Genomic DNA, 13198 nt, shown 5'->3' with positions numbered 1-13198 from the left:
CACCCTTTTTTGAACTAGGGTGTAACATTTGCAATTCTCCAGTCCTCTGGCACCACCCCCGTATCCAAGGAGAATTGGAAGATTATGGCCAGTACCTCCACAATTTCCACCTCTCCTTCCCTCGGCATCCTAGGATGCACCCCATCCAGTCCTGTGACCTACCTACTTTTAAGTACATCCCATCCAATATCTCAACTACCTCTTCTTTCACTATGACTTTGGCAGCATTTTCTTCCTTGGCAAAGACAGATGCAAAGTACTCACTTCGGGCCCAAGTTTCGGGCCACGCCTAAAACGGCACAGCCCGGACCTGGACGCCCGTTTTGCGCGCCAGAAAGTGCGCCTAAAAAAAACGTACCTATTCTCCGGCTCCCTGCAGATCCTCTGGAGCTGGGCAGGCGCAGCACGAGCTATAGGGGGCGGAGCCAGGTCCCTGCGCTGAAAACAGTGCCGGGAACTCTGCAAAAGGGCGCGCTACAGTGGGCGCGCATGTGCAGTAGCTTCAGACGCCCAAAACTGGGAGGGGCCTGAAGTATGCAGCCCCTAGCCCTGGCCAAATGGCCTCACTGGGGCTGCGTGAATAAGGCTCCTCCCACCGACCGGTGACCCGACCTCCGCGACTCTTCCCCCCCCCCCCCCCCCCGCGACTCCACCCCCGGACCTCCGCGACTCTCTTTCCCCCCCCCCCCCCGAGACCCGACGCCACCAACCTGTAAATCCAGCCCGAGGTCTTGTCCCGGCCGTTCAGCCTCTTTCTCTCTCTTCCCTCTCTCTTCCTTTCCCCCCCTCCCTCCCTCCTTCCTCTCTCCTTCCCTCCCTCCCTCCTCTCTCCTTTCCTCTCTCCCTCCTCTCCCTTCTCCCTCCCTCCCTCCCTCCTCTCCCTTCTCCCTCCCTCCCTCTTCTCTCTCCTTCCCTCCCTCCTTCCCTCCCTCCTCTCTCCCTCCCTCCTTCCCTCCCTCCTTCCTCTCCCTCCCTCCCTCCTCTCCCTCCTCTCTCCTTCCCTCCCTCCCTCCTCTCTCCTTTCCTCTCTCCTTCCCTCCCTCCATCCTCTCTCCTTCCCTCCCTCCCTCCTCTCTCCTTCCCTCCCTCCCTCCTCTCTCCTTCCCTTCCTCCCTCCTCTCTCCCTCCTCTCTCCTTCCCTCCCTCCCTCCTCTCTCCCTCCTCTCTCCTTCCCTCCCTCCCTCCTCTCTCCTTCCCTCCCTCCCTCATCTCGCCTTCCCTCCCTCCCTCCTCTCTCCCCTCCCTACATCCTCTCTCCCTACATCCTCTTTCCCTTCTCCCCCTCTCTTCCCCCCCTCCCTTCCCCCCTTCTCCCCCCCACCCCCCTTCTCCCCCCCACCCCCCTTCTTCCGCCCCCACCCCCCTTCTCCCCCTCCCCCCCACCTCCCTTCTCCCCCTCTCCTCCCCCCACCTCCCTTCTCTCCCCCTCACCCCCCTTCTCCCCCTCACCCCCCTTCTTCCCCTCCCCCTCCCACCCCCCTTCTTCCCCTCCCCCTCCCACCCCCCTTCTCCCTCTCCCCTCGCTGTCAGAAACACAGACACTGACAGACAGAGTGTGAGAGACACACATACACACAGACAGATAGAGACACTGACAGAGACATACTGGGGGGGCCGTCCCAGCACGCTGTTGGAGGACTCCCGGTGCTGCAGTCGGTAAGTAGAAAATGTTTTATTTATTGATTTATTTTTATTTTTATTAATTTTTTTGATTGATTTATTGATATATTTATCATTTATTATTGATGATGGCTCTTTATTTGTAAAACTGAAGTGTTTGATGTTTGTAAACTTCCCTTTAAACCCTCCCCCATTCCCTACGCCTAATTTGTAACCTACGCCTGATTTTCTAAAGTGTAGACAAGGTGTTTTCGAACCTACAAAAATCTTCACTTACTTCATTCTAAGTTAGTTTGGAGTAAGTTTTCACTGCCTAAACTTTGAAAACATGCGTAAATGGCAGGACACGCCCCCTTTTGAAAAAAAAATTCTGTTCCAAAGTGAAACTGTTCTAGCTGACTAGAACTGGAGCAAATTAAATGCCGAGAATTCAAATTTCTAAGATACTCCATTCTAAACCAGTTGCTCCAAAAAAACAGGAGCAACTCAGGCCGAAACTTGGCCCCTTAGTATGCAAAGTACTCATTTAGTATTCAAGCCTTTTGATACCTTGCCCAAACAGCTATTTTTTTATTTATGAGCCCAGACTCTGAAAATTGCTGAGTGTAGGAGCTATCATAGCCTAACTGACCCCATGCTTTCCTGGCACCGCCACTTGGTAGTTTCAGTAAGACTCACTGGATAATGTCCAGAAGCCAGGACTGTGGCTGTCATTGTTTTATTTTCCTATCTCTAGCTAAAGGATATTGAGATATATTCTAAACTCCAAAGTCAGCCTGACAGATTAGCTAACTCAGCGCAAATCAGGGATTGAGAGTGTCTCACTTTTTAAGTTTATTTTGTCTTTTTCTGGTTTCTTATACTACAGCCCATTTATGTCTGAATAGTTAGCCAATCCACACCTAGCTTTCCACTAATGCCTCTCTGAAACCAGATACTAGAAGAAATAGAGTGGTGGGATAACAGTTACCTCAATTTAGTGTAGAAGGGTGTGGCCTCTATTGAGCAATTTCAGCAGAGTTATGGATGAGATTAGGAAGTCAGCAGATAGGGAGATTGCGAATACCAGCTCCAATCCAACAAACCCGTAGCTTTGCAATTGAGGTGCAATTTGGGCAGGAATGACACAGAGGAGATCTGTTGACTTTTCTCAGCCATATGACAGTCATCACCTTTGGCATTCAAAAGCACTTTCCCCAGAGAATAATGGTCCAAACCACCTGACAAGAGACAGCGAATGGGGTGAATTTTGTCAGCAACACCCAGAGAACCATACAAACTCCCAGGTCAAGCAGCCCATTTTCAGGACTTTCAGTGTTACTCTGCAACTAAGATTGGAATTTGAAAAAGTTTATAACTAATGATATCTCATAAGATGTACATTCATTGTTCTATTATTAATCCTAACTGGGGCTAGTCAGCAATGAAACAAAAAAATAATCACAATTAATCTTGCAATTAAATGTTTTATCTGGTTTTAATGGCATATTTAATTGATGCAATTACTGCATCCATCTCATTCAATTTTGTTTTATTACTTGATGCCCAATTTAATTCTTTGCACAACATAGAAACATAGAAATTTACAGCGCAGAAGGAGGCCATTTCGGCCCATCGTGTCTGCACCGGCGGACAAAGAGCCGCACGGCCCTTGGTCAGCAGCCCTAAAGGTTACATACAAACCCATAAACAATAACGGAAAGGCAAAGAGCACCCAGCCCAACCAGTCCGTCCCACACCACTGTAACAGCCCTTATACTAAAAACATCGACACTCCACCCCAACTGGAGCCATGTGATCTCCTGGGAGAGGCAAAAAACAGATAAAAACCCAGTCCAATTTAAGGAGAAAAAATCTGGGAAAATTCCTCTCCGACCCATCCAGGCGATCGAAACTAGTCGAGATCATTGCCCTGGCCGTATTTTATTCACTGCAGTACTTACCATTATATCTGTGCCGACCAACAAAAGGTCATCTAGTCTAATCCCAATTACCAGCTCTCGGTCCATAACCCTGCAGGTTACGGCACTTTAAGTGCCCATCCAACCATCTCTTAAAAGTGGTGAGGGTTTCTGCATCCACCACTCGTCCAGGCAGCGAGTTTCAGATCCTCACAACCCTCTGCGTAAAGAAGCTCCCCCCCCCCTCCAAATCCTCTCTAAACCTTCCACCAACCACCTTAAAACTATGCTCCCTCGTAATAGACCCCTCCACCAATGGAAATAGACCCTTACTCTCCACTATGTCCAGGCCCCTCAATATTTTGTACACCTCGATGAGGTCTCCTCTCAACCTCCTCTGTTCCAATGAGAACAAACCCAGCCTATCCAATCTGTCCTCATAATTAAAATTCTCCATTTCAGGCAGCATCCTAGTATATCTCCTCTGCACCCTCTCTAGTGCAATCACGTCCTTCCTATAATACGGCGACCAGAACTGCACGCAGTACTCCAGCTGTGGCCTAACCAAAGTATTATACAATTTAAGCATAACCTCCCTGCTCTTATATTCTATGCCTTGGCCAATAAAGACAAGCATTCTGTATGCCTTCTTAGCCACCTTATCCACCTGGCCTGCTACTTTCAGGGATCTGTGGACAAGCACTCCAAGATCCCTTTGTTCATCTACACTATTAAGTGGCCTACCCTTTCCTTATTAACCCTCCCAAAGTGCATCACCTCACACTTCTCTGAATTAAATTCCATTTGCCACTGCTCTGCCCACCTGACCAGTAAATTGATATCCTCCTGCAGCCCATGACGTTCCTCTTCATTATCAACCACACAGCCAATTTTAGTGTCGTCTGCAAACTTCTTAATCATACTTCCTATATTCAAATCTAAATTATATATAACCACAAAAAGCAAGGGACCCAGTACTGAGGCCTGCAGCACCCCACTGGAAACATCCTTCCAGTCACAAAAACATCCATCAATCATTACCCTCTGCTTCCTACCTCCAAGCCAATTTTGGATCCAACTTGCCACTTTGCCCTGGATCCCATGGGCTTTATCACCTTCATGACCAGTCTACCATGCGGGACCTTATCAAAAGCCTTGCTAACGTCCATATATACTACATCGTACGCACTACCCTCATTGACCCTCTTGGTTACCTCCTCAAAAAATTCAATCAGGTTAGTCAAACACAATCTTGCCCTTAACAAATCCATGCTGACTGCCCCTAATTAATCCTTGCCTATCCAAATGCAGATTTATCCTGTCTTTCAGGATTGTTTCCAATAATTTTCCCACCACTGATGTTAGGCTGACAGGCCTGTAATTACTCGGCCTATCCCTTTTCCCTTCTTGAACAAGGGTACTACATTAGCAGTCCTCCAATCCTCCGGCACCATGCCCATATCCAAAGAGGACTGGAAAATGATGGCCAAGGCCTCTGCTATTTCCTCTTTTACTTCGCTCAACAACCTGGGATGCATTTCATACCCTGGGAACTTAGCTACTTTTAAAGCTGCTAAACACCTTAATACTTCCTCTCTCACTATATTTATTTCATCCAGAATTTCACACTCCTCCTCTATAGCAGTATCTGCATTACCTCTTTCCTTTGTGGAAAAAGATGCAAAGTATTCGTTAAGAACCCTACCAACATCTTCCACCTCCTCACAAAGATTACCCTCATGGACTCTAATAAGCCCTACCCTTTTCTTAGTTACCCTCTCACTCTTAATATATTTATAGAACATCTTAAGGTTTTCCTTAATTTTACTGGCCAAGAATTTCTCGTGCTCTCTCTTAGCATTCCTAACATCCTTTTTAATTTTACCTCTTATCTTTCTATATTCCTCTAAAGATTCTAAAGTATTTAACCGTTGATATGTGACATAAACGTCCCTTTTTTTCTTAATCCTCCCCTGTAAGTCCCTAGACATCCAGGGGGCTCTAGAATTATTTTTCCCAGCTTTTTTCTTTAAGGGCACATGTTTGACCTGAACCTTTCGGATCTCCTCCTTGAACGCCTCCCACTGTTCCGACACCGATTTACCCACAAGTAGCTGTTTCCAGTCCACTATGGCCAAATTACTCCTTAACTTAACAAAATGAGCTTTTCCCCAATTCGGAACTTTTACTCCAGGCCTATTCTTGTCCTTATCCATAACCAACAAGATGGGGTACATCAATACTCATGCCCTTTTTTAGGAGTTGGAGATCCAAATTTACCTGAATGCTCCTTTATACTGCATGACTACCCTGTACAATAAGTTTATCTAAACAGCCTATAGAGGCCTAGAGCAATTGTTTGGTCTTCAAGATACCACATATCATAGGTGTTACAATCACTGATCAAGTTCCCAGAGCACCTATTTTAACAATCAGACCCAGGTAGCCTCTGGGGTTTTATTTTAAGATTAGATTGAACCAGTCCCTGTGAGATTACTCGCAGACACACTTGTGCAGTGGTACTCCGAGATGGATGGAGCTTCACAATGTTGCTCAGGTATTTCTCCTGACTTTTATCTTGAGCTAATCAGATCAAGAGGCTTTGGAGAGGAAGGCCAGGGAGTTTCATGTTGGCAATCAGTTTGCATTTCTATTCACAACTGATGTTCAATGAGAAGAGTTCCTATTCAAAGCAGGGCACCTTGTTCATTTGGGAGCATGATGTCATTAGTATTAATTTTTCAGTGTGACATATTGAACAGTTGTTAAAATAGACTGGTTTTAAAGGTATTGCAAATCATTTTAATCCTTTTGATTTGTTAGCATTATTTCTGCTTCTCATTGATATAAATTAGAAGAAATGTGTCAAAATCTAAATGTGGCCCTGGTTATGATGTTTATAGCAACACATTGGAGATATGATTCAGATAACCTACTCACTGATAATCAAACAGACCTGTTTATGCTTTAATCACATTTCAAAAATAAGGACTTCTATACTTCAGCTAAATTCTTAGGAAAACATATTTTATCGTCTTTCAGGTAAACGGAAATGTGTAGAAGATGGCAGACGAGTGTTGAAAGTGTTGTCTGATCTTTTGGGTCATGAAAATCATGAGGTAATATCTCTAATATATGATACAAATCTTAGTGTTTACTTTGTTTCTGGAAATGATTTAGTTGACCGATTTAAAAAATATATATTAATGTTATAATGCTCTCCCATGGCATTGTTCATGAGTAATCTGGAGTTGTGATATTTGCCAGCATTCAACCTCCTTCCCTCTCTGGTTCACAACAGCATGTTTTGAGTTAGCTCGAGACACTTTGTAGTGTAGTATACGTGTAGGAACAGACTTTATTAGTACAGGTGATCAGCGTAACTGTATGTAGAGAGTGGCTTTTAGGTTTCTGTATCATTTGAGCCCTCCAAAGATATGCTAAAAACCATGCTTTATACACCATATTTTGCCTATAACATGTCATAGATAAAACTGCATGATGTATCTATTCCCAAATCATTTGAAGACAGCCTATACATGTAAATAGTTGTAGTTGTTTACTTCAGAGCTACTTCCCCAAAACAAGATTTCCTGATGGAACAATTCTTAAGCTCTTTGAAGAATAAGCTTTATCAACTGTTATCTTTCCATATTATAGCTAATGGATAACTCTTATCTGTAATGTATGCACCTGTGAGTATGCTCACAGGTTTGTAGAGCTGTTGCTCCTCCCACTATTTATTGGGGACTTGGCCTGGAGGGTGGTGCACGGAGCAGTCCCGTGCAATAAATAGTATTTCTGCAGTCTGGAGGAGTCCGTGTTCCATGTTTTTACTGAATGTGTAAGGTTGCAGCCCCTGTTCCAATATTTAAAGGGGCTGCTCCTGAAATTCTGGTTGCACTTCAGTCCCACACTCCTGATCTTTGGGCACCCTGTGCGGAGGGGAGCGGGTAGGTCCGAGGGCCTCCTCGTAGGACCGCTCCTGGGCACGGCCAAGGGTGCCATCAGCCGGTCCAGGCAGCGGGCGGTCGAGGGGGTCGTTCAGCCTGACTGCCTGCCTCTCTTCCGCGCCTACATCCGGGCCAGGGTGTCCTTGGAGATGGAGCACGCAGTGTCCACCGGTACGCTCGCGGCCTTCCGCGAGAGGTGGGCACCGGAGGGACTGGAGTGCATTATTACCCCCGGCAACCAAATTTTAATTTGATTTTATTTGTTTTGAAGTCTAATTTATTTTAAATGCCAGTTTTAGTGTCCCCCTCCCCTTTTATAGGGGGCACTTGGAAAAAAAAAATATGATTTTAGTGCCCAAAAAAACCCCCCAAAAAACACAAAAATCACCAAAAAAACAAACAAAAAAGAAAAGAGGGCTGTTATAAGTGTCTGGAGTGTCCCCCAGAACGGGGGGCACTCGATCTACTGTTTATTTGTACTCCCCCAAAATTGTTGGAAAGCTGTTGCTCCTCCCACTATTTATCGGGGACTTGGCCTGGAGGGTGGTGCACGGAGCAGTCCCGTGCAATAAATTTTTAAGCCGGTTCACAGGCTCCCAGGCCGCCTGCAATTTCTGCGGTCTGGAAGAGTCCGTGTTCCATGTTTTTATCGAATGCACGAGGTTGCAGCCCCTGTTCCATTATTTAAAGGGACTGCTGCTCAATTTCTGGCTGCACTTCAGTCCCACTCTCTTGATCTTTGGGCACCCTGTGCGGAGGGGAGCGGGTAGGTCCGAGGGCCTCCTTGTAGGACTGCTCCTGGGCATGGCCAAGGGTGCCATCAGCCAGTCCAGGCAGCGGGCGGTCGAGGAGGTTGTTCAGCCTGACTGCCTGCCTCTCTTCCGCGCCTACATCCGGTCCAGGGTGTCCTTGGAGATGGAGCACGCGGTGTCCACCGGTACGCTCGCGGCCTTCCGCGAGAGGTGGGAGCCGGAGGGACTGGAGTGCATCATCACCCCCGGCAACCAAATTTTCATTTGATTTTATATGTTTTAACATCTAATTTATTTTAAATGCCAGTTTTAGTGTCCCCCTCCCCTTTTATAGGGGGCACTTGAAAAAAATATGATTTAATGCCCAAAAAAACCACAAAAACCCCCCCAAAAAAAACACAAAAAAAACACCAAATAAAACACACAAAAAAGGGCCTCGAAAAATGTTTGGAGTGTCCCCCAGATCGGGGCGCACTTGATTTAATGTTTATTTTGTCTCCCTCAAAAAGAGTTGTAGAGCTGTTGCTCCTCCCACTATTTATCGGGGACTTGGCCTGGAGGGTGGTGCATGGAGCAGTCCCGTGCAATAAATTTTTAAGCCGGTTCACAGGCTCCCAGGCCGCCTGCAATTTCTGCGATCTGGAAGAGTCCGTGTTCCATGTTTTTATCGAATGCACGAGGTTGCAGCCCCTGTTCCATTATTTAAAGGGGCTGCTCCTCAATTTCTGGTTGCACTTTAGTCCCACACTCCTGATCTTTGGGCACCCTGTGCGGAGGGGAGCGGGTAGGTCCGAGGGCCTCCTCATCGGACTGCTCCTGAGCACGGCCAAGGGTGCCATCAGCCGGTCCAGGCAGCGGGCGGTCGAGGGGGTCGTTCAGCCTGACTGCCTGCCTCTTTTCCGTGCTTACATCTGGGCCAGGGTGTCCCTAGAGATGGAGCACGCGGTGTCCACAGGTACGCTCGTGGCCTTCCGCGAGAGGTGGGCGCCGGAGGGACTGGAGTGCATCATCACCCCTGCCAACCAAATTTTAATTTGATTTTATATGTTTTAAAGTTTAATTTGTTTTAATTGCTGGGTTTTTAGTGTCCCCCTCCCCTTTTATAGGGGGCACTTGTAAATTATGGTTTTAGAGCCCAAAAAAAACAAGAAAGGGCCTTGGGAAATGTTTGGGGTGTCAACCAGATCAGGGGGCACTTGATTTAATGTTTACTTTTTGTCCCCAAAAAGAATTGTAGAGCTGTTGCATTGTGAGTGGCTTAGCCAGACACATGATGTTCACAAGACTCAATAACACCTCAGGCAGTTGGGTCTAGGTCATCCACGATGAGGTATGCAGTTGTGAGCCTAGTGAATGAACTGTAGTGTGAATGTTAAACTTTTGCTAATAAACTAACTAGTTCTTAATAGCAATGTGTTGCTATGAACTCTTAAGCAAAGAACCCATGAAGCAAATACATTACACTATCCTACCCATGTTTATTACCCTAAAGTTACACTTTAATCACTCATGGCCGACATCATTACTGTCAGGTATTTCTTTGCACAAGCACTTTTCATATCAGAAGATAAGCTATGTTCTCCCTTTACGACACTTCAAATACATCCTGTTTACACCATCGGAGCAGGCGGGGAGCGGAAGGAGCAGCGTTGCAGCCTAGCCCAGCAGTCTGTGCAACCCCCAGCCTGCGAGCACTATCGGAGCAGGCCGGGGAGCGGAAGAAGCAGCGTGGCACCATACCACTCCAGGGAGCGGCACGTACTGGAGCAGGAGAGCAACGGCAGTGAAAGGGACGTCACCAAGGTCCAGGTCGGTGATTGGAGCGTGGGCAGGTACATCAGGAGCGGCGAGAGACTGTAGAGAGACGTGATCGGGGCCCAGGACAGGTAAGAGTTGGGGGCCCAGAAGAGGTGAGGGCCCAGGGGCAGCACGGGCCAGCCCACACTGTGATATGTGTGCGCACTAGGTCCGTGCAGCAGAGCAAGTCTCCAGTCATCTTGGTTAACCCTTGCTACTGGACCAAGACCTAGCTCTGTCAAGCCCGTGTGGTGGCTGGTGTACGACGGTCACTGCACGTTAAAAAAAATCCACATACAGGCATCTTCCACTCGTCAAGATGTAGTTCGGGATCTGGAATTTTAGGTCCATCATTGAAACACATGTGAACTTTTTGACTTGGAAGCAAGTCATCCTCGGTTCGAGGGACTGCCTGATGATGATGTTTATATGAAACGTTTATTGCTATAATAAATACGACTGTTAAACGCTTCACTCCCAAAGAAGACCAACAATGTTCAACTGGTTTGTATCTTTAAAGCCACTACCCGCATAGTCACTGTGGAGAAGTGGCCTAAAAAACAACAATTTGTATTTATAAAGTGCCCTTAATATAGTGAAACATCCCAAGATGCTTCACAGGAGTATTGAGACAAAAAAATTGACACCAAGCCACATAAGAAATTAGGACAGGTGACCAAAAGCTTGGTCAAAGAGGTAGGTTTTAAGGAGTGTCTTGAAAGAGAAAAGAGAGGTAGAGAGGTTTAGGCAGGGAATTCCAGAGCTTAGGGCCTAAGCAGCTGAAGGCACGGCCACCAATGGTTGAGCGATTATAATCAGAGATGCTCAAGAAGGAAGAATTAGAGGAGCAGGGTCAGCATTGATTGCCCTTGAGGGATGGGCAATAAATGCTGGCCTTGCCAGTGACGCCCACATCCTGGAACAAATTAAAAAGAATAATAATATCCAAGTACTTTTTAAATGCTATGAGTGTTTCTGCCTCTACCATCCTTTCTGGCAGAGAGTTCCAGACACCACCACCCTCTGAGGTGCCACCACTTGAAGTGCCGTAATCTACAAAGCTACGGACCAAGAGCTGGAAAGTGGGATTAGGCTGGGTAGCTCTTTGTTGGCCAGCACGGACACGATGGGCCAAATGGCCTCCTTCTGTGCTGTAAATTTCTATGACTTTATAATAGTGAGCTTCCTTTTCTAGTTTTCAATGTAAATCTGTCTTTGATTTAAAACCATCTGAGTATTTGTTAATAGATCCATGAAATTATCAATTAGTTATGAGACATTAAAATGTTCTTCATTTCTGTTACCAAGTGTGAATTAACTGAATGCCAGCTGCTTCTTTCAGATAAGGCCATATGTTAATGGAGCTTTATACAGCATTCTTGCTATCCCTTCACTACGCGAGGAGGCAAAAGCAATGGTAAGTATGGGAATGGAGATGGCAGGGAATGGAAGGTATCTTTATTTTCTGATAGTTTTTTGATTTAGTTTCATTTTGCACCCTTTCTGACACTTGTAGGGCATGGAAGAAATTCTTCGGTGCTTTATTAAAGAAGCAAATACTGAGATGAACAGACAGCTTGAGTTTATTATAAAGCAGCTCAATTCAGGTTAGTGTACAAAAGAAGCCAAGCAGGTGAAAATATTTTCTCAATGCTCTTAATCTAAAGATGGTAACCAATAGCACATATCCACATAGTATATGTTTTGTGCATTACTGTATTAAACACAGCTTGTAAAATGCTGCTAATTAATTCCCAAAGTTTCTGTAAATTGGCAGACTATTCAATTCAGTTTCTCAAAATGACATATGGCTATAACTTTTAAATGCACATCTGACAGAGGAGGTGCTTGAAGAATCAGATTCTGATGATGAAGAGGAAGATGATGATGATGAAGTAAGTACAAATTCTTCAGCAATTAGGTAAAAAAGTAAAAACTTTGTTGACTTCATTTTTCACAGTTACTCATAATACATTCTGTGGCAGCCCTGGATGTCATTTGCGATTGTCAATGTGTATATATGTGTATGTAACCTTTGAAAAAGCTTATGATGGAGTGTTCCTTTTTAAACCTGGCAGGATGTACAGGGCTAGAAGAAGCAGGCTAGAGTTTTTTTGTCTGCCATTTGGAATGCAATTTTTATACATAAGTTCTACAGTTTGATCAAAGTTGGCTTATATTTGAGATATTGGCAGCTCTGACCAGTACAGACACAGCCTGGTATTGATTTTTGCTTCAACATAGCAAATTGCACAATGATCAATGTACACGGAATTTTGTAGATTATATATCCATGAAAACTACCTTTTAATTCAGTTCTGTCATTTGGACTGTTTCTTCAGTACAGTAGATTTGTTTTGCTATGTTTTATAGTGCTGGAATTGAAAGTATAATTCGTTTGGCTAATCTGTTTAAACTTGTCCTCATATTTAATGCTAACTGCCAAAAGAAATTTGCTAAATATTTTCTATTTTTGAGTGAGCAAATACTCCCAAGTATCTGATTTTGTTTCTGTCTGTTTACAGTCATTTATTAGTGAAGGATTGATTGGATATAAGCACTTTCAGACTTACATTAAGCTGTATTTCTTTTCTTTAAGCTCTTAAACGCTGGACAGATTTCAAATGGTGTAATAAATATAGAAGCAAGAATATGTGGGCAACATGGTTTATTTGTGTATTGTAAGTTTTTCACTGTAGTAATTTATTAAAATCTCGATAACAGGATGATCAGGATGCAATGGAAGCTGACCTGGACAAGGCTGAAATATTACAACCTCAGCCTGGAGAGTTATCAGGAGAAAAACTACTGACAGCTGAGTACCTAGGGGTGGGTGTTCATTATCAGACATCTGGAAGCACTGTAAGTTGAATGCTAAAGATTATTCGAAATATCTAGGGTATAGGTTATTTCCCTAGAAGTCAATAAAAGCAATTATAATTCACTCCTAGCTGTTTTGGCTATTCAAGCACAAGGTGGGCATTCAGGATGTGGTGGCTGGGAGAGCACTTCCATAAAATAGCTGCTTTGGTTGAAGGCCATGGGACTCATTGTGCTATATAGCCATGTTTCTACTTCTGACCCAGTCTTATTTGCTGAATCATCTCCACTGCATAATCAATAATGAACCACTTAATAAAATTGCACTGAAAATTCAAGTTGTCACCTTCACTTT

The 13198-nt window shown here is 45.0% G+C and overlaps 1 protein-coding gene across 6 annotated transcripts in view; it reads left to right on the top strand.

The window, feature by feature from the left end:
* The window catches only part of LOC139265897 (lisH domain-containing protein ARMC9), a 182921-nt gene that overhangs the window by 137208 nt on the left and 32515 nt on the right, over window positions 1-13198 (top strand). For 3 of the 6 annotated variants that reach the window (XM_070883456.1, XM_070883459.1, XM_070883455.1), the window contains 5 exons: window positions 6564-6640; window positions 11366-11440; window positions 11540-11630; window positions 11863-11918; window positions 12748-12885. In XM_070883456.1, coding sequence (XP_070739557.1) covers window positions 6564-6640; window positions 11366-11440; window positions 11540-11630; window positions 11863-11918; window positions 12748-12885 — 437 coding nt within the window. The remainder of the gene's footprint in view (window positions 1-6563; window positions 6641-11365; window positions 11441-11539; window positions 11631-11862; window positions 11919-12747; window positions 12886-13198) is intronic. The other 3 variants (XM_070883460.1, XM_070883458.1, XM_070883457.1) reach the window with 2 other exon arrangements.

This window comes from Pristiophorus japonicus, chromosome 6 (assembly GCF_044704955.1).
Source record: "Pristiophorus japonicus isolate sPriJap1 chromosome 6, sPriJap1.hap1, whole genome shotgun sequence".
In the NCBI taxonomy this organism is placed as follows: domain Eukaryota; kingdom Metazoa; phylum Chordata; class Chondrichthyes; family Pristiophoridae; genus Pristiophorus; species Pristiophorus japonicus.
Note: the sequence above shows the minus strand (reverse complement) of the source record. Positions and strands in the feature narration are given on the sequence as shown.